The sequence below is a fragment of the Somniosus microcephalus genome, chromosome 34, assembly GCF_052327205.1.
Source record: "Somniosus microcephalus isolate GS21.2 chromosome 34, FLI_Smic_1.0, whole genome shotgun sequence".
NCBI classification, from domain to species: Eukaryota; Metazoa; Chordata; class Chondrichthyes; order Squaliformes; family Somniosidae; genus Somniosus; species Somniosus microcephalus.
In genome coordinates, this window is record NC_141020.1 from 16,652,234 (window position 1) to 16,679,848 (window position 27,615).

At 55.5% G+C, this 27,615-nt stretch overlaps 1 protein-coding gene across 1 annotated transcript in view; it reads right to left on the minus strand.

Annotated features, from left to right (window-relative positions):
• Nucleotides 1-435: 435 nt before the first annotated feature.
• The window catches only part of prss16 (serine protease 16), a 33,622-nt gene continuing 6,442 nt past the window's right edge, over nt 436-27,615 (minus strand). The window contains 12 exon segments of the mRNA XM_085973467.1: nt 436-2,199; nt 3,035-3,180; nt 9,376-9,555; nt 10,403-10,544; nt 11,972-12,241; nt 14,365-14,412; nt 14,957-15,034; nt 17,497-17,620; nt 18,352-18,481; nt 20,502-20,601; nt 24,671-24,814; nt 24,816-24,859. Of these exon segments, the coding sequence (XP_085829593.1) occupies nt 2,134-2,199; nt 3,035-3,180; nt 9,376-9,555; nt 10,403-10,544; nt 11,972-12,241; nt 14,365-14,412; nt 14,957-15,034; nt 17,497-17,620; nt 18,352-18,481; nt 20,502-20,601; nt 24,671-24,814; nt 24,816-24,859 (1,472 nt within the window). The 3' untranslated portion in view covers nt 436-2,133.

Consider the following 27,615-nt stretch of genomic DNA (forward strand, 5'->3'; position numbering starts at 1 on the left):
CCCCTCAGAGTTGTGAGCCGGTGTCAAACGCACACACATTCAGAAGCGAGAGCAAACCGTAGAAATCAAAGCTCAGTACAGGAAACTGTGCGCAATCCGGCACCCACGGGACCGAGCTGCTGCCATTGCCTCAAAACTGCCGTACTCTCCAGAGTTAATGTTGAGAGATACGGAGATTCTTATCTCCGTATTTGACAACAAACACTGTTGCTTAGCAACAGCTTCTAAACACTCGGGTGTGGCCCTAAAGCTAGCTGTTGCTATAGCTACAGACCTTGCACAGCTTGACTGTTCAAACAAAGCAAAAAAAAAACAAACAAAAAGAATACAAAACAGCTGCTGATTTTTGGGTGGCTCCAGATTGCCGGATAGCTCACCTCCGGATAGCACAGTTTCCTGTAATTCCCATCAATAAAATAAAAATCATCAATTGCATCAAGATTTCAAACAGTTTGATTTTAATCACTCATATAAAAAAGTTTACAGAACTTAATCAGAATTGTAAAAAAAACCTGCAGGTAGATTTTTGTAAAAATAGACTAAAAAATTAACGCATTTCTGAAAGTTGTAATCGCGGAGACTTGCGATCCCAATGGTCCGTGTCGGTGTGTTCTGAGGCTGCACCCTGGGATCTCTCTCACCATCAGGAGGGACTGGAGTGAGTGAGAGAGTCACAATTATTTGTGTTAATCTATCCCAAATCCACCTCAAACATCACTGCTCATCTCCCTCCCCTGAATAGGCACTCCACTTTGTTGGAAAGTTTTCTCTAAGCAGGGGGGGTAGTGTTCTGCCCCAGGATTCAGTGGCAATGAGAGCGGAGGTGGGGGGTGGCGCGAGAGAGTGGGGTTGGGGGGTGAATTTTACACTCCAGGGACAGGCCGGGGTTCTGGTTAAAGTTGATTAAACTAGGCCTGTATTCTCCTGAATTCAGAAGAATGAGAGGGGATCTCATTGAAGCATACAAAATTATTACAGGGCTTGATAGGGTGGATGCTGGGAGAATGTTTCCCTTGGCTGGGCAGTCCAGAACCAGGGGCCACAGCCTCAAGATAAGGGGTCGGCCATTCAGGACTGAGAGGAGAAGAAATTTCTTCACACAGAGGGTGGTGAATCTTTGGAATTCTTTACCCCAGAGGGCTGTGGAGGCTCAGTCATTGGGTATATTCAAAACAGAAGTCAATAGATTTCTGACGAGTAAGGGATAGTGGCATAGTGGTTAGCACTGTTGCCTCACAGCGCCAGGGACCCGGGTTCGAATCCGGCCTCGGGTGACTGTCTGTGTGGAGTTTGCACATTCTCCCCGTGTTTGCGTGGGTTTCCTCCGGGTGCTCCGGTTTCCTCCCACAGTCCAAAGATGTGCGGGTTAGGTTGATTGGCTATGATAAATTGACCCTTAGTGTTAGGGGGATTAAATACGTGGGGTTACGGGGATAGGGTGGGATATGTGTTGGTGTAGGGGTTACGGGGATCGGGTGGGATATGTGTTGGTGCAGGCTCGATGGGCCGAAATGGCCTCTATCTGCATTGTGGGGTTTCTGTGATTTTGAGAAGGGCATCAAGGGATATGGCGATAGGGCTGGTGAATGGAGTTGAGGCAGAAGATCAGCCATGATCTCATTGAATGGTGGAGAAGGGCCGAATGGCCTACTCCTTCTCATATTTCTTATGTTGTCATGACCAAACCCACGCACAGGGACTCGGATTTGCTGACATCGGCGCATCTTCTTGCAAAGGAGAAACAGGCTTAATTACCCCTCCCTCAGAACGTCAGGGAGACACAGACAAAGACGGAGCAACACAAACCGGCACAGAGCGACCCTCCCCGCGCCACTAGGGTCGGCTGCAGTCCGCGTGTGGGGCGGGACGCACTGCCAGGCCTCAGGGAACTCGAGTGCACTTAGGAGGTAGAATATTCAAATCCGAGGCTTAGGAAAACATCCCCCACCCCACAACCAGGGGCATGGACACTAAGAGGGGGAGAGGGGAGGGAGAGAGAGAGATTCCTGAGATTGCCGTCAGTGACTGTATTAAGTCAACAGGGGCAGGTCAATGTACAAAACTTTTGCCAAAATTGGAATGAATCTGCACACCCAACAGTCATCGAGTATAAGGCACAGCATCCATCTCTTCCTATGTCAGGGATTCTGGATACAGGCGGCCGCCGGCCAACCATATTCCAATCTGATCATCAATTTTCTGTAAAAAAGGGGGAGGAGTTAAACACATTCAATAATCATTTCTAAACAAAGATAAATAATCAAATCTTTGAGCAGCTCAACCCAATGGTTTAAAGAGATCTCACTTCCCTTTCACAAAGGTTTTGTGAAAAAAGGGACAATTGGTGAGGTGAGAGCTTAGTGCTGAGGAATGGAACACTTTGCAATTTATGCACCCAGTATTAGCATCAAACATGGGTTAGATACAGAGTAAAGCTCCCTTTACACTGTCCCATCAAACACTCCCGGAGCAGGTACAGCACGGGTTAGATACAGAGTAAAGCTCCCACTACACTGCCCCCATCAAACACTCCCAGGGCAGGTACAGCATGGGTTAGATACAGAGTAAAGCTCCCTTTACACTGTCCCATCAAACACTCCCGGAGCAGGTACAGCACGGGTTAGATACAGAGTAAAGCTCCCTCTACACTGCCTCAGTAAAGGGCGCTCTCCTGCATGACACAGTCCTCCATTGCCTTGCCCACCCTGTAGCCTATCTGCAGGATAGAGGGATATGTGCGCTGTGGCTCCAGTGCTGGAGCGAGATTGTCCAAACTCATTAGCAGGATCGTTCAACCCATCAGTTTGGGCAAGGATCGAATGGCGGCCCTGGAGTGGAGAGGACAGACCCTAGGGCACGGCGGCCACCCGTGTGCGGCTTCAGTCTTCAAAGCCCATGGCAGGAACCCGCAGAGCTCAGACACACACCGCAGTAGTTGCTGCGGATCCCCAGCTGTGCTCGGGAACCATCCCACTGCGCACCCCCCCACCCCCAACGCCGGACAGAAAGTGCAGTTGGAGGCGGCGAGTCTCACCTGTCTGGCTTGGCGGAGAGAGGGGGGGTCCCGCTCATCGGCAGGGTTCATGTTGGCGCAGTGCGCGGTGCCGTTAATGAGCACGGCCACTTCGGAACTGGACTGGTTCTTCAGCACGCTCAGAGCGTGCCAGGGGTCGATGTCACCTTGAGAGAGAGCGAGCGAAGAGATCAGAAACATCAGCAACTGAGCAGACCCGGGGGTGGCGCCGGTAGACTGGAGGCAACATCCAGCAAACCAGCCCCCCACCACCCCTCCCCACGCGCTTAAATATAGCACCAAGCTTATGGTCTACAGAGCAGCAGTGATACCCGCCCTGCTGTATGCCTCAGAGACATGGACCATGTACAGCAGGCACCTCAAAGCACTGGAGAGGTACCACCAACGCTGCCTCCGCAAGATCCTGCAAATCCATTGGCAGCATAGGCGCACCAACGTCAGTGTTCTCGCTCAGGCCAACATCCCCACCATCGAAGCTTTGATCACGCTCGATCAGCTCCGATGGACGGGTCACATTGTCCGCATGCCCGATACGAGACTCCCAAAACAAGCGTTCTACTCGGAGCTCCGACACAGCAAGAGAGCCCCAGGTGGGCAGAGGAAACGCTTCAAGGACACCCTCAAAGCCTCCTTGAAAAAGTGCAACATCACCACTGACACCTGGGAATCCCTGGCCCAAGATCGCATAAAGTGGAGGAGAAGCATCCGGGAAGGCGCCGAACACCGAGTATCTTCGCCGAGAGCAAGCGGAAGCCAAGCGCAGGCAGCGCAAGGAGCGCACGTCAACCCAAGCACCCCACCCACCCGCCCCTTCAACCACCGTCTGCCCCACCTGCGACAGAGACTGTAGGTCCCGCATCAGTCACCTGAGAAATCATTTTTAGTGTGGAAGCAAGTCATCCTCGGTTCCGAGGGACTGCCTAAGAAGAAGAAATGCAGCGCTCTGAACATTCAATAAATCCTAGAGTAATGCGGGAAGCTGGAAAAAGGAGAGAGGGTAATGAGCGAGGGAGTGAGAGAGGGAGGGAAAGGGGGGAGAGGGAGGGAAAGGGGGAAGAGGGAGAGAAAGGGGGAAAGAGTGAGGGGGAGCGAGAAAGAGGGGGGGGGAGAGAGAGAACACGCGAGAACAGGGAGTGAGAGAAAGAGATAGGGAGATAGAGAGTGTCTCCTGTTAACTCTCCCACCTCCCAATCCCACAGTGCAGGCTGCTCACCAAACACTCGGATTCAGAATATTTTTGTAACTGGAATGTTTTCCGGTCGAAACACTTCCCACGCGGACGCTGGGCGACCTCACTCCGCACTTGGTCAGGCGCAGGGAGCAAGCAGGAGCCAATGACAAGTCCCGTCAGTGAATGCACTGCCTGCCATGGTAGTGAGCTGCACCGAGCAGGAGGTTCCACCCCCGGCCTATGCCCAGTTAGATCATCTCGGCCCGGGTGACAGCGGGGTCACTAGAACTGCCCTCAGCACTCCCGGGTAAAGAGACAAACAAGAACAGCTAGGGCCCCATAATGAGTACATGCCTTTTTTTTTTATTTTTTAAATTCATTCACGGGATGTGAGCATCACTGGCAAGGCCAGCATTTATTGCCCATCCCTCGTTACCCTGGAGAAGGTGCCTTCTTGAACCGTTGCAGTCCGTGTGGTGAAGGTGCTCCCACAGTGCTGTTAGGGAGGGAGTTCCAGGATTTTGACCCAGCGGCGATGAAGGATCGGCCGATATATTTCCAAGTCAGGATGGTGTGTGACTTGGAGGGGAACTTGGAGGTGGTGGTGTTCCCATGCGCCTGCTGCCCTTGTCCCTCTAGGTGGAAGAGGTCGCGGGTTTGGGAGGTGCTGCCGAAGAAGCCTTGGCGAGTTGCTGCAGTGCATCTTGTAGATGGTACACACTGCAGCCACGGTGCGCTGGTGGTGGAGGGAGCGAATGTTTAAGGTGGTGGATGGGGTGCCAATCAAGCGGGCTGCTTTGTCCTGGATGGTGTCGAGCTTCTTGAGTGTTGTTGGAGCTGCACTCATCCAGGCAAGTGGAGAGTATTCCATCACACTCCTGACTTGTGCCTTGTCGATGGTGGAAAGGCTTTGGGGAGTCAGGTGGTGAGACACTCGTCACAGAATATCTCAGGACGCCCCGCGCCCCCCCCCCCCCCCCCTGCTCTGTGAAGAACAGCCACTTAGAGGAAAGGTGTAGGAAGGGGTCTCATCCTGCAGGGCAGTCGTTGCCTTCAGGGGAAGAGGAGGAGGCTCCCCAAGCCCATCAACAGCTCACGGCTACCGAACGGCGCCCAGTGACTTGGCAAACGTAGAAGCACTCGGGGGCACGAGGCAGAGAGAGTTTAGAGCTTGGGGCAAATCGAGACTTTGGTCTTGCTTCCTCACTCGCCCCAATCATCTCCCAGTTAAAATAAGACTTGCATTTATATAGCACCTTCCACACATCAAGGATGTCCCAAAGCGCTTTACAGCCTTTTTTGAAGTGTAGTCGCTGTTGTAATGCAGGAAACGCGGCAGCCAATTTGCGCACAGCAAGCTCCCGCAAACAGCAATTGTGATAATGACCAGATAATCTGTTTTTAGTGGTCTTGGGTAAGGAATAAATATTGGCCAGGACACCGGGGAGAACTCCCCTGCTCTTCTTCGAAATAGTGCCACGGGATCTTTCACATCCACCCGAGAGCGCAGACGGGGCCTCGGTTTAACGTCTCGTCAGAAAGACTCCCTCAGTACTGCACTGAAGTGTCAGCGGAGCAGAGGAAACCGGGGAGGGGGCCGGTGCGGCCCGTCAGTTGTGCCCCAGAGACACATAATCTAGGCCGACACTCCTGGTGCAGTGCTGAGGGAGTGCTGCACTGTCGGAGGTGCCATCTTTCAGTTGAAAAGTTAATCCGAGGCTCCGTCGGGTGGATGTAAAAGATCCCGTGGCACTATTTCGAAGAGCAGGGGGAGTTTTCCCCGGTGTCCTGGCCAATAGTTATCCCTCAATCAACATCAGTAAAACAGATTATCGGGTCATTCTCACATTGCTGTTTGTGGGAGCTTGCTGTGCGTAAATTGGCTGCCGCGTTTCCCACATTACAACAGTGACTCCTTTTCAGAAAGTACTTCATTGGCTGTAAAGCGCTTTGGGACGTCCTGAGGTCGTGAAAGGTGCTATAGAAATGCAAGTCTTTTTTCTTTTTAGAATTATAGGATATACAGCACAGAAACAGGCCATTCGGCCCAGCCAGTCCATGCCGGTGTTTATGCTCCACTCGAGCCTCCTCCTGTCTTTCCTCATCTAAATCTATCAGCATAACCCTCTATTCCCTTCTCCCTCACGTGTTTATTGAGCCTCCCCTGAAATGCATCCATACTATTTCGCTTCAACCACTCCCTGTGGTAGCGAGTGCCACATTCTCACCACTCTCTGGGTAAAGAAGTTTCTTCCGAATTCCCGATTTCATTTCTTGGTGACTGTCTTGTATTGATGGCCTCGAGTTTTGCTCGCCCCCCCCCCCAACATTTATACAGCACCTTTAACGTAGTAAAGCGTCCAGAGACGCTTCACAGGGGTGTAAATCGGACAGAATTTGACACCGAGCCATTAGGACAGGTGACCAAAAGCTTGGTTTTAAGGAGTGTCTTGAAAGCAGGAGAGGGGCGGAGGTTTAGGGAGGGAATTCCAGAGCCTGGGGCCTCGGCAGCTGACAACATTCACGATTAGATTGGACAGGTGGACGAAGGAATATGGGAACAGGGCAGGTAAATGCGATTGGAACGGTTTGTTCGTCTGGAGGGTAAATGTCAGCATGGGCTGGTTGGGCCGACTGGCCTGTTTCCGCGTTGTATTTCTCCGCGCAGCCTTTCCAATTCCATGCGCTCCCCCCGCCCTATGTTCTGCCTCAGATCTCTGGCGTAAACAGCTCATTCCTTTGGTTCCCAGAATTTCAGAGTGTTTAAGTGTCCTGGGCCAGCGACTCAGCTCTGCCCAACACCAGCAGCCATCACCTTGCCCAGCATCGTCCTGTTGCAGTACTCAGTTCAACCACACGCTGTCACCAACACACCATGGTACAGGACCAGAAAGCCCGAGATACGCTTTCATATTCATTCATTCTCAGGATGTGAGCCTTCGCTGGCAAGGCCGGCATTTCTTGCCCATCCCCCAGTTGCCCTCGAGGTGGCGGTGGTGGCGAGCCACTTTCTTGAATCATAGAAATTTACGGCACAGAAGGAGGCCATTCGGCCCATCGGGTCCATGCCAGCCGACAAAGAGCGATCCAGCCTAATCCCACTTTCCAGCTCTTGGCCCGTAGCCCTGTAGGTTACGGCACTTCAAGTGCATATCCAAGTACTTTTTAAATGTGATGAGGGTTTCTGCCTCTCCCACCCTTTCAGGCAGTGAGTTCCAGACCCCCACCACCCTCTGGGTGAGAAGTGTTCTCCTCAACTCCCCTCTAAACCTCCGACCAATTACTTTAAATCTATTCCCCCTGGTTATTGACTTCACTGCTAAGGGAAATAGGTCCTTCCTATCCACTCTATCTAGGCCCCTCAATTTTATACCTCAATTAAATCTCCTCTCAGCCTCCTCTGTTCCAAAGAAAACAACCCCAGCCTAGCCAATCTTTCCTCATAGCTAAAATTCCCCAGTCCTGGCAACATCCTCGTAAATCTCCTCTGTACGCTCTCTAGTGCAATCACATCCTTCCTGTAATGTGGTGACCAGAACTGCACGCAGTATTCTAGCCGAGGCCTAACTAGTGTTTTATACAGTTTGGAAATCACTGCAGTCCGTGTGGTGAAGGCGTGATGCTGGGAGTTCCACGATTTTGACCCAGTGACGATGAAGGATCGGCCGATATATTTCCAAGTCAGGATGGTGTGTGTGACTTGGAAGGGAACTTGGAGGTGGTGGTGTTCCCATGCGCCTGCTGCCCTTGTCCTTCTAGGTGGAAGAGGTCGCGGGTTTGGGAGGTGCTGCCGAAGAAGCCTTGACGCACGAGAACGCCACCACCTCCAAGTTCCCCTCCGAGTCACACACCATCCTGACTTGGAAATATATCAGCCGTTCCTTCATCGTCGCTGGGTCAAAATCCTGGAACTCCCTCCCTAACAGCGCTGTGGGAGCACCTTCACCACACGGGACTGCAGCGGTTCAAGAAGGCGGCTCACCACCACCTTCTCCAGGGCAATTAGGGATGGGCAATAAATGCCGGCCTTGCCAGCGACGCCCACATCCCATAAACAAATTTTAAAAAACAGATGATCTGGTCATTATCACATTGCCGTTTGTGGGATCTTGCTGTGCGCAAATTGGCTGCCGCGTTTCCTACATTACAACAGTGACTGCACTTCATTGGCTGTAAAGCACTTTGGGACGTCTGGTGGTCGGGAAAGGCGCTATAGAAATGCAGATCTTTCTCTCCATTAAACTTTCTTTTCCTCTTTAATGTCAGTTCTGATGGACGATCGACCCTTGAACTGTGAACCTGGGTTATTTTTCCTGTAACAGACGCCGACTCACTTGCTTGGAATTTCCAGTATTCACGGGTTTTAATTTCAGATTTCCCAAATTTTTACTTCCCCCCCCCTCACTTCCTGCAACCAAATCGGGGTTACAAACCACTCCCGTACCAGCGCCATCCTTTAACCCCCGACCCCTCAGGGTCACAAACCCCTCCCCCGTACCAGCGCCATCCTTTACCCCCGACCCCTCGGGGTCACTAACCCCTCCCCTGTACTAGCGGCATCCTTTACCCCCCGACCCCTCGGGGTCACGAACCCCTCCCCCGTACCAGCGCCATCCTTTACCCCCGACCCCTCGGGGTCACAGACCCCTCCCCCGTACCAGCGCCATCCTTTACCCCCGACCCCTCGGGGTCACTAACCCCTCCCCCGTACCAGCGGCATCCTTTACCCCCGACCCCTCGGGGTCACTAACCCCTCCCCTGTACTAGCGGCATCCTTTACCCCCCGACCCCTCGGGGTCACGAACCCCTCCCCCATACCAGCGGCATCCTTTACCCCCCGACCCCTCGGGGTCACGAACCCCTCCCCCATACCAGCGGCATCCTTTACCCCCCCGACCCCTCGGGGTCACGAACCCCTCCCCCATACCAGCGGCATCCTTTACCCCCGACCCCTCGGGGTCACGAACCCATCCTCCGACCCCTCGGGGTCACGAACCCGTCCCCCGTACCAGCGCCATCCTCCAACCCCTTGGGGTCACGAACCTCTCCCAGACCAGCGGCATCCTTTAGCCCCCAACCCCTCAGGGTCACGAACCTCCCCAGTACCAGCGGCATCCTTTAAACGCCCCCCACCCCCCCCCCCCACCGCCGACTCCTCTCTGTTTCTTACCGTTGACAAAGATGATGCGACTGGACGCCGGGTGATCGGCCCCGTAATAGTCGTTGGTGAAGTCGACAGAGCTCTGCACGCTGCCCGGATGGATACCGAAGACTCGGGCGCAGATGGCCACCTGAGACCGCAGCGTCATCCAGCGGGAGAGCGGACAGCCCTCGTCTTCACACGTCTGGTCTGGGGGAAAACAATGAGCAGACGATCAGCCAGCTGGACGGCCCAGCATGCAGTGCGCTGTCGGGGGAGGGGACGGGTGGGGGTGGGGCTCGCTCTACCAACACTCGGTGTCAGCTGTGGCTCTTTTGGTAGCGCGCTCTCGCCTCCGAGTCAGAAGGTTGTGGGTTCGAGTCCCACTCCAGAGACTCGGGCCCAAAAATCTAGGCCGGCACTCCCGGTGTAGTACTGAGGGAGTGCTGCACTGTCGGAGGTGCCGTCTTTCGGATGAGACGTTAAACCAAGGCCCCATCTGCCCTCTCAGGTGGGCAAAGATCATTCGTGAGGAGCAGGGGAGTTCTCCCCGGTGTCCTCAACCAACATCGCTAAAAAAGAGAGATTATCTGGTCATTATCACATTGCTTCTTGTGGGAGCTTGCTGTGCGCAAATTGGGTGCCGCGTTTCCTACATTACCACAGTGACTACACTTCAAAAAAAAAAGTACTTCATTGGCTGTAAAGCGCTTCGGGATGTCCGGAGGTCACCGAGGGTGGAGAGAGACCTTTGACCTTTAGTCGGGCTCCGTGCCTTTCTCCTGATACCTGGGGAGCCGGCACACGTTTCCCCTTCCACAGCAGAATTCCGAGATGTTCCCGGAAGGCGCCTCAGAGGGAACTTTCTAATTTAGCTCCCGCCATTAAAAAAAACTGTTTTGACCACCAGTTTACTGAGTGCGTGGGAGCTGGGTGAACTTTGAACTCTGCGACAGAGTTGACGGGTTCGGAGCGATCGAGGTCCCGACTCCGCAGATCTCCCTCGGCCCCCTCACCCGGCGACGCACTGGGGAGGAACGCCACCGCCGAAACTCACAGTAACCAAACTCGGCGCAGGTCTGGTAGTACCACTGCCGCTCCCCCACTCCGTACGGTTTCACCTCCGTGCTCCTCAGCTTCTCCAGCGCGCTCTGGTGCGAGTTGTCCACGCACTTCAGCTCCATGCGCTCCATGTAGTCCTGGAAACAGAAGCGACCTCGGACTAGAAGACACCACAGAAAAAAATAGACCGCCCTCCCCTCCCTGCCCCCCACCGCTCGACCTCGATAACCCATCGGCGACCAACATCCCTGCGAGTAGATGATAAAAACTGCAGCCTCTAGGAGAGGTTCGCAGATAAACGCATCGCTGAGCGTGGGCCCCACCTTTACCATCCAGTGTGGGGGCCCCACAGCCCCAGGATCCTGGTTCTATCTTCAATCTGGGCCACTGCAAGGGGGGGTGGGGGCAGGAACTACAGTTAGCCTCAGTACCCCTTTGTTTGGAATGGGGGGGGGGGGGGGGGGGGGGGGGGGAGGCGAAACAGCAGGGGTTCTCACTCCTGCTTGCTATGAAATGATACCGGCCTGAACAGAACTAGAATCAAACCTCCCCCTCTCCAGGGCCCCAAACACCCCTTCCAGGTGAAACAGCGATTTACTTGTACTTCTCGCAATCTAGTATACTGTATTCGCTGCTCACGATGTGGCCTCCTCTACATTGGGAAGACCAAACGCAGATTGGGTGACCGCTTTGCGGAACACCTCCGTTCAGTCCGTAAGGGTGACCCTGAGCTTCCGGTCGCCTGTCACTTTAATTCTCCGCTCCATCCCCACTCAGACCTCACCGTCCTCGGCCTCTTGCATTGTTCCATGGAAGCTCAACGTAAACTCGAGGAACAGCACCTCATCTTCCGATTAGGCACTTTACAGCCTTCCGGACTCAATATCGAGTTCAGCAATTTCACATCATAACCTCGGCCCCTATCATATTTTTTTATATATTTTTTATCCACACCTTTGGTTTGCGCCTTTTCCTTTTTTTTCTCTCTCCCACATGGCAGCTGTCTCCCATTCTGCCAGCGCATTTCACACCTAATCTAGAGCCGTCTTTTGTCTCTTTACTTGTCCTACCACCATCTCGTCTCGCCTTGAATATCTCGATGTCTCTTCACCTCTCACTGACCTTCCCTTTTGTTCTCATCCCCATTTCCCAGCCCCCAAACTGGCCTTTTAATCCGTTTCATTTCCTGTGTTTCTCAGTCCTGACGAAGGGTTTTGACCTGAAACGTTGACTCTATTTTCTCTCCACGGATGTTGCCGGGCCTGCTGAGTTTTTCCAGCATTTTCTGTTGTTATTTCGGATTTCCAGCATCCGCAGTATTTTGCTATCGTATTACAGTAGAATCAAACTGTCCTCGGGTCCGACAGCGCAAGATGTGGCTGCCCCTCTCCCAGCCCATCCTGACCCTCCCACTGCCTCACCCCCCTCACTCCCTCCCTCCCTCCTCTCCCACTGCTCCTTCCCCTCCCCGGCCCCCCTTTGCCTTCCTCCGCTCCTCCCCTCCCTCACCCCCTCCACCCCTCACCTCGCCACCCCTGACCCTCACCCTCTCTCCTCCCCTCACCTTGTTGAGCACAGTCAGCCTCTGGTAGGCTGAGCCCAGGCTGTGATTGGTCATCACCCGGCAGAGGCTGGCGATGCTGTTGCCCGGCACCTCCTCGTTGTACTGCACGGTTCCCATGACGATGTCAGCCAGGTTGCTGGCGAACTCCCCGTAGTCGTCGCTCCCATTCAGCTTCCGGCACGACCTGAAGTCGGCCTCCAGGCCAGAGGTGTTGCCGCAGTCCAGAATCCCGTCCAACTGGGAGAAAACCTGGGCCACAACTGCCCGGCACTGCCGGTGGCGGGAGAAAAGCAGAGTTAGCGAGAAGCGGCCCTCATTCCCGCTCCCAACTCTAGCCCGAATGGGCAGACCCCGCTCCCCGCCCAGACAGGCAGGCTGCGCTCCCCGCCCCAGCCCAGACAGGCAGGCCCCGCATCGCTCGCTGTCCCGTAAAGCATTTCCCTCAGACTGCACTGGTGCCTCTCCCACAATAGGGAGGGTCCAAGACTTGGCCCACGATTGAGCCCCGGAGACCCCTCTGAGCAAAGTGATGGCGGCAGCCCTTTAAGGCTGAATCCAATCAGGCAGCAGCCTCCAACTCCAAGAACTTTAGGTATGAAACTTGGCTTTTTTTGCGATGGCGGAGATGGGAGGGGGGGGGAACAAGGGTAAAGGGAAGGGGAAAGGGGGCTCACATTCTGGGTCTGGAGGGTCCATTAACTGCTTTTCACACCCACCTACTGTAATCCTGAGCTCAATTCCCAGTTAGGGGGAGGAGCGGGCGAACGCGCGCGGCGAGGAGCGGGCGAACGCGCGCGGCGAGGAGCGGGCGAACGCGCGCGGCGAGGAGCGGGCGAACGCGCGCGGCGAGGAGCGGGCGAACGCGCGCGGCGAGGAGCGGGCGAACGCGCGCGGCGAGGAGCGGGCGAACGCGCGCGGCGAGGAGCGGGCGAACGCGCGCGGCGAGGAGCGGGCGAACGCGCGCGGCGAGGAGCGGGCGAACGCGCGCGGCGAGGAGCGGGCGAACGCGCGCGGCGAGGAGCGGGCGAACGCGCGCGGCGAGGAGCGGGCGAACGCGCGCGGCGAGGAGCGGGCGAACGCGCGCGGCGAGGAGCGGGCGAACGCGCGCGGCGAGGAGCGGGCGAACGCGCGCGGCGAGGAGCGGGCGAACGCGCGCGGCGAGGAGCGGGCGAACGCGCGCGGCGAGGAGCGGGCGAACGCGCGCGGCGAGGAGCGGGCGAACGCGCGCGGCGAGGAGCGGGCGAACGCGCGCGGCGAGGAGCGGGGCGAACGCGCGCGGCGAGGAGCGGGCGAACGCGCGCGGCGAGGAGCGGGCGAACGCGCGCGGCGAGGAGCGGGCGAACGCGCGCGGCGAGGAGCGGGCGAACGCGCGCGGCGAGGAGCGGGCGAACGCGCGCGGCGAGGAGCGGGCGAACGCGCGCGGCGAGGAGCGGGCGAACGCGCGCGGCGAGGAGCGGGCGAACGCGCGCGGCGAGGAGCGGGCGAACGCGCGCGGCGAGGAGCGGGCGAACGCGCGCGGCGAGGAGCGGGCGAACGCGCGCGGCGAGGAGCGGGCGAACGCGCGCGGCGAGGAGCGGGCGAACGCGCGCGGCGAGGAGCGGGCGAACGCGCGCGGCGAGGAGCGGGCGAACGCGCGCGGCGAGGAGCGGGCGAACGCGCGCGGCGAGGAGCGGGCGAACGCGCGCGGCGAGGAGCGGGCGAACGCGCGCGGCGAGGAGCGGGCGAACGCGCGCGGCGAGGAGCGGGCGAACGCGCGCGGCGAGGAGCGGGCGAACGCGCGCGGCGAGGAGCGGGCGAACGCGCGCGGCGAGGAGCGGGCGAACGCGCGCGGCGAGGAGCGGGCGAACGCGCGCGGCGAGGAGCGGGCGAACGCGCGCGGCGAGGAGCGGGCGAACGCGCGCGGCGAGGAGCGGGCGAACGCGCGCGGCGAGGAGCGGGCGAACGCGCGCGGCGAGGAGCGGGCGAACGCGCGCGGCGAGGAGCGGGCGAACGCGCGCGGCGAGGAGCGGGCGAACGCGCGCGGCGAGGAGCGGGCGAACGCGCGCGGCGAGGAGCGGGGCGAACGCGCGCGGCGAGGAGCGGGCGAACGCGCGCGGCGAGGAGCGGGCGAACGCGCGCGGCGAGGAGCGGGGCGAACGCGCGCGGCGAGGAGCGGGCGAACGCGCGCGGCGAGGAGCGGGCGAACGCGCGCGGCGAGGAGCCGGCGAACGCGCGCGGCGAGGAGCCGGCGAACGCGCGCGGCGAGGAGCCGGCGAACGCGCGCGGCGAGGAGCCGGCGAACGCGCGCGGCGAGGAGCGGGCGAACGCGCGCGGCGAGGAGCTCGCTAACGAGAGAGAGAGAGAGAGAGAGAGAGAGGGGTGCTGCCGAGTGCTACGTCTGAATTCATTCATACCTTCAAAGATCCCCCCACCACTGGGTTCGATAGGCTCTGCGACACCACCTGTAGAGCAGAAACAATATAAACACCCCAAACACTGGAGGGAGAGGAGTAGCGACCCCCCCACACCGAAACAACCCAACCCCCTCCCCCTTGTTTGTGCTGTACCTGCCCTGGGAGTGTGTGATGGGAACAGTGCAGAGGGAGCTTTACTCTGTATCTAACCCGTGCTATACCTGCCCTGGGAGTGTTTGATGGGACAGTGTAGAGGGAGCTTTACTCTGTATCTAATCCGTGCTGTACCTGCCCTGGGAGTGTTTGATGGGACAGTGTAGAGGGAGCTTTACTCTGTATCTAACCCGCGCTGTACCTGCCCTGGGAGTGTTTGATGGGACAGTGTAGAGGGAGCTTTACTCTGTATCTAACCCGTGCTGTACCTGCCCTGGGAGTGTTCGATGTGAGTGTCGGGGGAGCTTTACTCTGTATCTAACCTCCTTATTAAGAGACAGAATTGAAGAGCGAGGTGCAGATCCCCGTCAGTTTCCTCGCGGATTCTGGAAGGTGTCTGGGTGACGGAGCCCGGCGGCAGGCGCGAGGTGAGTCTTACCTTGTTGTAGGCGGTGAAATCCAGTTGGGCTCGGACAGGAGCAGACGAGGCAACAGCGGCGAAAACCAAGTGAGGGAACTGTTGGAAAAGGAGAGCCTGAGACACAGAGCGGGCAACAGGGGTGTAACACAACTGGGCCCAGGCTCGGGCCTACACTCGTTCACAGCGCACACAAGCCTCCCCTCGCGAGGCTGGCTCCATCTCTCCTGAGGGCCCGGACTCTCGCTGCTGGTACGGTCCAGTACTTCGCCCCAACTGCTCATTCGGCGCTCGCAAGACTAGATATTTCTCAAACACCACCAACATGGGCCATCTAGTCATTTATCAACTTACTATTTGTGGAACCTTGCTGTGTGCAAATTGACTGCCACCATTTCCCTACATTACTGCACTTCACAAGTAATTCATTGGCTGTGAACTGCTTGGCGATTAGGTGGTACAAGTCCCTCAACTCAGGTCAAGGCCTTAGGCTCCCTTCATCGGGCTCGGTATGAACGAGTGACCCTTCAACTTTGGTCTCTAAGATGTTAGCCGTGGCTCTTGCGCCTCCCCCTAGGTTCGAGTCCCACTCCAGAGACTTGAGCACATAATCCAGGCCGACGCTCCCAGTGCGGTGCTGAGGGAGCGCTGCACTGTCGGAGGTGCCGTCTTTCGGTTGAGACGTTAAACCCAGGCCCCGTCTGTTCTCTCAGGTGGACGTAAAAGATCCCACGGCCACTATTTCAAAGAAGAGCAGGGGAGCTCGCCCCAGTGTCACGGTCAATATTTATCCCTCAACCAACATCACCAAAACAGATTATCCGGTCATTTATCACATTGCTGTTTGTGGGAGCTTGCTGTGCGCAAATTGGCTGCCGCGTTTCCTACTTTGCAACAGTGACTATAGCCAATGAGGTATTTTTTGAAGTGTAAAGCGCTTTGGGACGTCCCGAGGTCATGAAAGGCGCTATATAAATGTTTTCCCCTTCAGTCAGCCATTTATTCCGCCCCCCCCTCACCCCTGATTTTCAGGTTCTTTTCCCCCATCTGTCGTCTCTTTGAAACCCAATTTTCTGTGTTTTTTCACCCGATAACTGACTTCCCTCCGTCACCATTTCCAGCCGCCATTTCGAGCTGGGGTGAAGAAATGGTTGCAGATCAGTCACTGGTTGGAGGCGATGTTGAGAGAGAGAGAGAGAGAGAGAGAGAGAGTACTGTGCGACACTGAAGGGTTTTAGTTTAGTGTAATCTTTCCCAGCTGCATATAGAGGCACCACAGCCAGAATGGAGATGATAAGTTATTGACGGGGGAAATTAACCAAAGAATTAGGAGTCGTCGGCCATTCGGCCCCTCGAGCCTGCTCCGCCATTCAATAAGATCATGGCTGATCTTCGACCTCAACTCCACTTTCCCGTCCGATCTCCATATCCCTCGATACCCCTAGAGTCCAAAAATCTATCGATCTCAGCCTTGAATATACTCAACGACTCGGCATTCACAGCCCCCTGGGGCAGAGAATGCCAAAGATTCACAACCCTCCGAGTGAAGAAATTCCTCCTCATCTGAGCCTTAAACAGCCTGCCCCTTATCCTGAGACTATGCCCCTGGTTATAGAGTCAGAACAGCACAGGAGGCCGCCATTTGGCCCATCGAGTCCGTGCCGGCTCTCTGTAGAGCAATCCAGTCAGTCCCATTCCCCCGCTCTATCCCCGTAGCCCTGCAAGTTTATTTCCCTCAAGTGCCTATCCAGTCTCCCCTTGAAAACATTGAGTGTCTCCGCTTCCACCACTTCCGTCGGCAGCGAGTTCCAGGTCCTCACCACTCGCTGCGTAAAAAAGTTTTTCCTCACATCCCCCCTGTATCTCTTGCCCAAAACCTTAAATCTGTGTCCCCTAGTCCTTGTACCATCAACTAGTGGGAACAGCCTTTCCCCGTCTAGCTTATCCAAACCCGTCATAATCTTGTACACCTCGATCAAATCACCCCGCAACCTCCTTTGTTCTAATGAAAACAAATCCAGCTTCTCCAACCTGTCCTTGTAGCTAAGATCCCCCATCCCAGGTTCTAGACTCTCCAGCCAGGGGGAAACAACCTCTCAGCAGCTACCCTGTCAATCCCCCCTCAGAATCTCACTGCTGTAAGTGACTGGGATTGATTTTCCGCACATAATTTGTATTGCGTATCTATCTTCCACTCACTGCATTTTGCTGGAGAAATAATCCTGGTTTTATCAGGAGAGGTTGCTGTAGTTTCGGTCACGAGTCCCTTGCTGTAGTTCGTAGAGACTCTTTTTAAATAGACTCTGTAGACTGTTTGGGGTAGTGCGGTGCTTAAACGGACGGTTTGCTGAGTAAATAGACCGTTTGCTGTGAGTCCTGCCGTAAATCCCGCCCCGCCTCCAACTCATTGGCTGACATGGTGGTATCCATAGACACTCTGATGTTTCCCTGATGCTGATTTACCGACCGAGGCCAGAAATAAAAAACAGCAACCGCCCAAGCTGAGTCAGGCGGCCGCTGGTTCGCTGCCGGCTCGCGGCTACAAGCTGATCCTTCCTTACCTTCAGCCGAAACCACGCGGAGAGGGAGCCCGGGTAAGAGCCCCCGAAGCAGATCCAGGGGTTGCTTCTGGTCAGGTTGTACTGCTGGTCAATGAAGGCGTGGAACGTCGCCAGGTCGGCCAGCCTATCCGAAGAAGCACACGGAATCAGGGACCACCCGGAGAAGCCCAGGTGAAGGGCCAAAGCCCAAAAAATCTCAAGACATCACCAAGATTGCAAACAACTTGCATTTATATAGCGCCTTTAATGTAGTAAAACGTCCCAAGGTGCTTCACAGGAGCGTTATCAGAGAAAATTTGACACCCAAGGAGATATTTAGACAGGTGACCAAAAGCTTGGTCAAAAAGGGTGGTTTTAAGGAGTGTCTTAGAAGGTAGAGAGGCGGAGAAGTTTAGGGAGGGAATTCCAGAGCGAAGGGCCTTGGCAGCTGAAGGCACGGCCACCAATGGTGGAGCGAAGGAAGTGGGGGGGATGTGCAAGAGGCCAGAGTTTGCGGAGGGTTTTAGGGCTGGAAAGAGTAAGAAACAAATCAGGAAGTAATTAGATGACATTGCGTTTGGATTTTAAGAGCCTGTGGGAGGAAGCAAAGACCAGAGGAGATGGGGAGTGCCGCCATTTTGAGATCCTGAGGAGATGAGTTGGAGTAGAAGGCGCGAGCCTCGATTTCAACACACTGAGGAAGCAAGGAGAGGAAGAACGAAAAGTTGGCGCTTGGAAGGAGCGAGAAGGGGAAGCGGAGAGGAGCAACGTCAAGGCGAGAAGATAGTCAATAGCAGTTGGGAGGATGACACACTGGAGACCAGACAGGTTCAGGCAGATGTCCAAATCAATAGGTTAGTTGAAGAGCCATCTTACGCTTGTTGACTGGATAGAAACTGGATGTTCTGGTCGGTCAGCCCATCGGGGTTGATGCTGGCTCCGTAATACCGGTGCTCCAAGGAGACCAACAGGGCCCCGTACTTCCGGGCTAGGTCCACATGCTCGCCTGCAGAAACACAAGCACAGCAAGAGGCAAATCAGTGCGGGGTAACCTCAAATACCAACCACCATGAGGAACAGAGAACGGCAACGCCCCCCCCCCCGCCCCCAAACCCAGACAGTCCTGCGATGTACCCCAGAAACAGCAGTGACGGGAGGCACGGGGCTCGATTCAAGCACCTGGGGGAGAGGGAACGAGCCTTCACCATGCAAGCGAGCGGAAAGACCCCAAAACGCGCCGCCGGCCCCCCGCTAACGAGCTTCAGCAAGTGGAGAGCGGGAAAGACAAATCTCCGCGGGAGGAGGAGACACCTTTCACTTTAATAATTCATTGAGGGGGCACATCCCCTCCCCGACATTCTTCCAGCAGCCTTGGCTGGATTATAAAGTGGGTTACCCCTCCCCCAAATGTTCCTCCCACCCCCCACCCACCCCCCTCCCAGAGCAGCGACTAACACTGAGGAGCAGGTTCCACCAACAGAGCTCGAGTGCCGCACCCCACAGCGAGTTTCGGCTGGCTATTTGACTGCGGAGAGCGTCGCAGCAAAGCCTAATCCCGTCTTCACTCGACGCCAGGTACACGTTCCAGCACGGGTCACGGGACGGTCAGCCCTGCTGGCTTTTTTGTTGTTGTCATCTCTCCCTCACCCAGAGGACACTTGTAGCACCCCTACTGTCAACCCAGCCGAGATCAGCCAACAGGGTATCCAGGGAGGTGGAGCAAAGGATCAGTCGCAATGCAACAGAATGGCCGAACAGGCTCGAGGGGCTGAATGGCCAACTCCTGTTTCCCACATTCCAACAGTGACCACACTTCAGAAAGTACTTCATGGGCTGTAAAGCGTTTTGGGGCCCCCGAGGTCGTGAAAGGCGCTATATAAATGCAAGTCTGTCTTTCTCATCACAGACTGGGGATCGAGCGGTGTACTTTCCCGATACTGTACCAAGGGATACGGTTGCCTACTGCGTCATGTAAAGGGAGTGTTATAAATCTCATCAAGAAACTACTTATGAAATAACACTGGACGGCCAGCTGGTGGCGCCGTCCAAGGAGTATAAATACTCGGGCGTGGGCCCCAGCTTGCCAGGGACATTTTGTAAGACAAGGAGCTATTGAAGTACAACTAGACTTCCATGTTCTGAAACAAGCTGATTAAAGCCTTGCTTTATGTTCAAACCAAGTGCGTAGTGAGTTTAATTACATCAGAGAGATTTTACAAAAGACTAGTCGGGTTCCACCCTGCACTCTGCCCTGATTCAGTTACAAGCAGAGGAGAATTTAGTAACTGGATAAGTATAAGCTGTTTTATTCACCTGCCCAAGTCACGAGTCCATTGTACTTTGAATTCAAGGTATTATCGGAAGCGACTGGACTTTAGAACTGAAACTACAGCACTGGCTGATTTAATTTGGTTGGGCTTGTGCGAGTTCACCACCTCACCGAGGCTGTGCCCGTGCAACTCACGGTGTCCGCCGGTGACTCAGTGACAGCACTCTCGCCTCCGAGTCAAGTGGTCGTGGGCTCAAGTCCTTCTCCAGAAATTCGAGCTCAAAATCCAGGCCGACACTCCCACCCAGTGCAGCGCTGCGCTGTCGGAGGTGCCGTCTTTCGGATGGGACGTTAAACCGAGGCCTCGTCCGCCCTCTCGGGTGGATGTAAAGATCCCAGGGCACCATTTCGAAGAGCAAGAGAGTTCGCCCCGGTGTCCTGGGCCAATATTTATCCCTCAAATCAACATCAAAAAAACAGATTATCTGGTCATTATCACATCGCTGATTGTGGGCTCTTGCTGTGCTCAAATTGGCTGCTGCGTTTCCTACATTACAACAGTGACTCCACTTCAAAAAGTACTTCATTGGCTGCAAAGCGCTTTGGGACGTCTCGAGGGTGAGGAAGGCGCTATAGAATGCCTGGCTCAGATCGGTATCGGGGAGGGGTGGGGGACGAGGAATGGAAAAGACAAAACACAATGCTCCACTCCCCTTTCACAAACCCACTCTGTTCCTGCAGTAATACAGTACAATACCTGCCAATACAGAGTAGGATGTCAGGGCTCCTTCCCCACCGATATACAGGAACACGGGGCCCTGCCGTCGCTCCCACAGCTCAGTGTTCACCCAGTATCTCTGAGGAGCCAAAGCACAGCAGACATGGGGTTAACGGACACTTCCCACGCATGCGTTCCGCACCCAATCGTGTTGGGCCCCCTCAGCGACCAATGATATAGGGGCACTGGAGAAGGTGCAGAAGAGATTTACAAGGACGATACCAGAATTGAGGTGTTATAACTTTCAGAAAAGACTAAACAGGCTGGGGCTCTTCTCTCCAGAAAAGAGAAGGCCGAAGGGAGCCCTGATGGAGGTCTTTATAATTTTGACGGGGTTCTAAAGGGTAGACGTAGAGAAGATGTTTCCAATTGTAAAGGATTCCAAAACTAGGGGGCCATAAATATGAGAGAGTCACTAATAAATCCAATAGGGAATGGGACCTGGCCCTAAAAAGGATAGAACAGAGTACTTTGAAATGGTGAAAAGCTAGAAACAGTGGAGGTCCAAAGAGACTTGATGGTCCAGGTACCCAGGTCATTAATATGTCATAGGCAGGTACAGAAAATAATCAAAAAGGCTAATGGAATGCTGGCCTTCATATTGTTGGGGCAACCAAATGTTATATCCTAAACGATATTAATTGAGTTGTGCTCAAGTTGTATTAATGGATTATATGCTTGGAGAATTCTTGGCGAGACTCTAACCATCTCCCCTTGACATTCAATGGCATTACCATCGCTGAATCCCCCACTATCAACATCCTGGGGGTTACCATTGATCAGAAACTGAACTGGACCAGCCATATAAATACTGTGGCTACAAGAGCAGGCCAGAGGCTGGGAATTCTGCGGCGAGTGTCTCACCACCTGACTCCCCAAAGCCTTTCCGCCATCTACAAGGCACAAGTCAGGAGTGTGATGGAATACTCTCCACTTGCCTGGATGAGTGCAGCTCCAACACTCAAGAAGCTCGACACCATTCAGGATAAAGCAGCCCGCTTGATTGGCACCCCCTCCACCACCGGCGCACTGTGGCTGCAGTGTGTACCATCTACAAGATGCACTGCAGCAACTCGCCAAAGCTCCTTCAACAGCACCTTCCAAACCCGCGACCTCTACCACTTAGAAGGACAAGGGCAGCAGACGCATGGGAACATCACCACCTACAAGTTCCCCTCCAAGCCACACACCATCCTGACTTGGACCTGTATCGCCGTTCCTTCACTGTCGCTGGGCCAAAATCCTGGAACTCCCTTCCTAGCATTGTGGGTGTACCTACACCATATGGGCTGCAGCGGTTCAAGGCGGCGGCTCACCACCATCTTCTCAAGGGCAATTAGGGATGGGCACTAAATGCAGGCCTAGCCAGCCAGCGATGCCCACATCCCATCAATGAATTAAAATTTTTTTTTTTTTAATTGTATTATTGAATTGTGCGCCATGGAGTATGGACACAATGTATAACGAGTTAAGATGATGAATAAGTAACCATTTGCGTATGCTAACATGACAGTACTTGGGTCTGCATTGTGTAAAGAGCTGAGTGCACGTAAACAGAACAAACAAGGCACATAGCAGCACAGCAGGATGTCATAACTCAAGATAAGGAAACCAGCTGCTTAACTAGTAACCACAGGTCTGGTGGGCTTCCAGTGTACCAAGGCCATCCTGGAGGCCTAGGGATCCATGCATGGGTTTGCGCTCGGTCCTTTTACTACCCGGAATACACCCATGTACGGGATGGGACATTACCATGTAACCTCTATAAATATGCTGCTGTAACTGTATCAAGTTGACAGCCATGCTATACTCCCCTGCTAGCTTGTAATAAAGGTCAATTTGATTCAACGTGACGTTTGATTCCTGGTGGGGGATTTCCCACAACAATATCTGGAGGACGAGAATACCAGGGGGTAGAAGTTATGCTGCAGCTGTACAAAACCCTGGTTAGACCACACCTGGAGCACTGGGAGCAGTTCTGGGCACCACACCTTAGGAAGGATATATTGGCCTTGGAGGGAGGGCAGCGCAGGTTATGGTATCTGAACTTAAGGGGTTAAATTACAAGGAGAGATTACACAAACTAGGGTTGCATTCCCTGGAACTTAGAAGGTTATGGGGTGATTTAACATAGAAGATAGGAGCAGGAGTAAGCCATTCGGCCCCTCGAGCCTGCTCCGCCATTCAATGCGATCATGGCTGATCATCCAAATTCAGTATCCTGTCCCTGCTTTCTCCCCATATCCCTTGATCCCTTTAGCCTTAATAAATATATCTAACTCCTTCTTGAATATATTTAATGAACTGGCCTCTACTGCCTTCTGTGGTAGAGAATTCCACAGGCTCACCACTCTCTGGGTGAAGAAATTCCTCCTCATCTCTGTCCTAAATGGCTTACCCCTTATCCTTAGACTGTGACCCCTGGTTCTGGACGCCCCCGCCATCATAAACATCCTCCCTGCATCTAGTCTGTCCAGACCTGACAGAATTTTATAGGTTTCGATGAGATCCCCTCTCAATCTTCTAAACTCCAGTGAGTATAAGCCCAATCGACCCAATCTCTCCTCATACGTCATTCCTGCCATCCCAGGTATCAGCCTGGTGAATCTTCGCTGCACTCCTTCCATGGCAAGAACATCCTTCCTCAGGAAAAGTGACCAAAACTGCACACAATACTCAAGGTGTGGTCTCACCAAGGCCCTGTACAACTGCAGCAAGACATCCTTGTTCCTGTACTCGAATCCTCTCGCTACGAAGGCCAACATACCATTTGCCTTCTTAACCGCCTGCTGCACCTGCATGCTTACCTTCAGCGACTGGTGCACATGGACACCCAGGTCTCGTTGCACTTCCCCTTCTCCCAATCTATTGCCATTCAGATAATAATCTGCCTTCCTGTTTTTGCCACCAAAGTGGATAACCTCACATTTATCCACATTATAGTGCATTTGCCATGTTTCTGCCCAATCACCCAACCTGTCCAAATCGTACTGGAGTTTCACGACATCCTCCTCACAGCACACACGCCCACCCAGCTTTGTGTCATCTGCAAATTTGGAGATATTACATCCAATTCCCTCGTCCAGATCATTAATCGTAGTTTTCAAGCTATTAAGGGGAACTGATAAGATAGAGAGAAACAATTCTGCTGGTTGGGGAGTCTCGGACTAGGGACAAAAATCTAAAAGTTAGAGCCAGGTCTTTCCAGGAGTGAAGTTAGGAAACACTTCTACACAAAGGCTGGTGGAAGTTTGTAAATCTCTTCCACAAACCACAATCGATGCTGGGATTGATAGATTTCTGTTAACCGAAGGTACTAAGGGATATGGGGCAAAGGCGGGTATATGGAGTTAGCGCGCCGATCATTGACTGGCGGAACGGGCGCAAGGGCCTCCTCCTGTTCAGATGTTCCTATATCAGGAGAAACTTCTTCGCTCACAGAGTGGTGAGAATATTGAACTCACTACCACATTAAGGGGAAGCTCGGTAAGCACATGAGGGAGAAAGGAAATGAAGAGTATGCTGATAGGGCGAGATAAAGGAGGATCAGAGGAGGCTCACGTGGATCATAAACAGCAGCATGGGCCAGTTGGGCCCAATGGTCTATTTTGTGCCGTAACTTCTATGAAATTCCCTAAAACTTAGCATAGACCAAATATTCAAGGCGGGCAGAGGGGGCGGGCAGAGCGAGGGGCAGAGGGGGGCGGGCAGGGCAGAGCGAGGGGCAGAGGGGGCGGGCAGGGCAGAGCGAGGGGCAGAGGGGGGGCGGGCAGAGCGAGGGGGCAGAGGGGGGGCGGGGCAGAGCGAGGGGGCAGAGGGGGGGCGGGCAGAGCGAGGGGCAGAGGGGGGCGGGCAGAGCGAGCAGAGCGAGGGGGGCGGGCAGGGCAAGGGGCAGAGGGGGCGGGCAGGGCGAGGGGCAGAGCGAGGGGGCGGGCAGGGCAAGGGGCAGAGGGGGCGGGTGAGGGGGCAGGGGCAGGGCGAGGGGGCGGGCAGGGGCGAGGGCAGGCGAGGGGCGGGCGAGGGCGAGGGGCAGGAGCGGAGGGGGCGGGCAGGGGCGAGGGCGAGGGCAGAGCGAGGGGGGCGGGCAGAGCTAGGGGCAAAGTGGGCAGGAGCGCACACGCGAGCCGTCACACTGTGGATGCACCCACCTGCTTGTAAGTGGCGTTATTCCTTGGGTTGAAGTGATCCAGATGCTGTGGGAAGGACCCCTCCCTGGGCTCAGTCCATCTATCCCTGATGCCGGATGGTAAGGCCTTCCAGCTCTCCAGCAAGTGCTTCTGGGCCCGCTGCTCCCTGCGATTGCAGCACCTTCCCCTTGAGCAGCCACAGGTTCTGTCCTGAAAGTCAGAAGCAACGCAACGGTTAATGGGCCAAGCTGCTATTGGTTCAAACTTTGTGGTTCACATGAAACGTCGTGCTGCAAATAGTTAATGAAAACAACCCATCGCTGCAGAAGATGGGGGCACAGGGCAGACCGCTCACCTCTGGGTTGTTGTGTGGGGGAACCTTTCACCTTTACTCTGTATCTAACCCATGCTGTACCTGCCCTGGGAGTGTTTGATGGGACAGTGTAGAGGGAGCTTTACTCTGTATCTAACTCGTGCTGTACCTGCCCTGGTAGTGTTTGATGGGACAGTGTAGAGGGAGCTTTACTCTGTATCTAACCTATGCTGTACCTGCCCTGGGAGTGTTTGATGGGACAGTGTAGAGGGAGCTTTACTCTGTATCTAACCTATGCTGTACCTGCCCTGGGAGTGTTTGATGGGACAGTGTAAAGGGAGCTTTACTCTGTATCTAATCCGTGCTGTACCTGCCCTGGGAGTGTTTGATGAGACAGTGTAAAGGGAGCTTTACTCTGTATCTAACCCATGTGGTACTTTATGCAGAGTGCATAAAATGGCAAATGCTTTATTCCTCATTACCAATTGAAAATTGAAGCAAGAGGTTTTTTTTTTTTTTAAATATAGGGTTGAAGTAACTTCAGGTCTGTCCAGGGGAGTGGGGAGGGGGAAACTAAGCTGCCAAGTTTCTTGACGGTACGACTGTGTTTGGCGCTGATCTCCCGTGCTGTCCCATGTTGCTCACTCAGCATGCCTGCCGATGACTCCGCTGTCCGTTAGTCATTTTTGCAGACTCTGAACCTTCAGTCCAGCCACTCGCATCATTGCTGCCGTCTGTACTGAAACCAGTCACATTCTGCGGTGGAACAACCAACAGAAGCCCACCACAGCGATGACGAAATGAGGCAAGGCGTCAATGGCTGCATATCCTGCCCTCACAAGCCGTTGGGACTAGCTTCGGGTGGGGGGAGGAGAGGAAGTGAACGATGTGGGGGCGTGGGGGGAAGGAAGCAGCATCCATCCCAGACTGCGACGCCTCACAGGCCCACACAAGCAGACAAGCCAGAGTTAGTGTCTCAAGCCGGATCAAGTCCAGACCCGTCACCAGCTCCAGCTGCCTGGCAGGATGCCTGGCTTCCCTGCCCTCGTACAGCCCAGACCCCAATATCGCGCTCCCGGGAAACGGATCTTCATCCGGCACCACACACTCCCACCATCGAGAGAGGACCTTGTGTGGGTCGGTGCTGAGCTGGGAGCTCGGCAGTCATGGCGATCCCCGAACCCATGGGCCAAAGCAACTGTCCTCAGCGAAACACACCAGATACTGCAAACCCTGGAGGTACATCTGAACCAGAAAGGGTTTGAGGTGAGGAAGAGGAGAGAGAAGCATTCATCTGAAGAAAAAAATTCAACGAAGACGACTCGCATTTCTATAGCCCCTCTCACCACCTCAGGACGTCCCAAAGGGCTTTACAGCCAATGAAGTACTTTCGCTCTGACACACTCCCCCTTCCCCCCACACACACTCCCCCTCCCCCCCACCACACACTCCCCCTCCCCCCCCACACACACTCCCCCTCCCCCCCCACACACACCCCCCTCCCCCCCCCACCCACACCCCTCCCCCACCACTCCCCCCCCCCACACACACACTCCCTCCCCCCCCACACACACACCCTCCCCCCCACACACACACACTCCCCCCACACACACCCCCCCCACACACACACACACTCCTCCCCCCCCACACACACACACACCCCTCCCCCCCCACACACACACTCCCACCCCCCCACACACTCCTCCCCCCCCCCACACACACACTCCCTCCCCCCCCACACACACACACACTCCCTTCCCCCCCCACACACACTCTCCCTTCCCCCCCCCCCACACACACTCCTCCCCCCCACACACACTCTCCTTCCCCCCCCACACACACACTCTCCCTTCCCCCCACACACTCCCCACACACACTCCCCCTCCCCCCCCACACACTCCCCCTCCCCCCCCACACACACTCCCCCTCCCCCCCGACACTCCCCCTCCCCCCACACCACTCTCCCTTCCCCCCCCACACACTCTCCCTTCCCCCCCCACACACACACACTCCCCTTCCCCCCCCCCACACACACTCTCCCTCCCCCCCCACACACACACTCTCCCTCCCCCCCACACACACACTCTCCTCCCCCCCACACACACTCTCCCTCCCCCCCCACACACACACTCTCCCTCCCCCCCACACACACACTCTCCCTCCCCCCCCACACACACACTCTCCCTCCCCCCCCACACACACTCTCCCTCCCCCCCCCACACACACACTCCCTCCCCCCCCACACACACACACACTCCCTCCCCCCCCACACACACACACACTCCCTTCCCCCCCCACACACACACACACACACTCCCTTCCCCCCACACACACACTCTCCCTCCCCCCCACACACACACTCTCCCTCCCCCCCACACACACACTCTCCCTCCCCCCCACACACACTCTCCCTCCCCCCCCACACACACACTCCCTCCCCCCCCACACACACACACACACACACTCCCTTCCCCCCCCACACACACACACACACTCTCCCTTCCCCCCACACACACACACACACACTCCCTTCCCCCCCCCCACACACACACTCCCTTCCCCCCCCCCACACACACACTCCCTTCCCCCCCCCCACACACTCTCTTCCCCCCCCCCACACACTCTCCCTTCCCCCCCCCCCACACACTCTCCC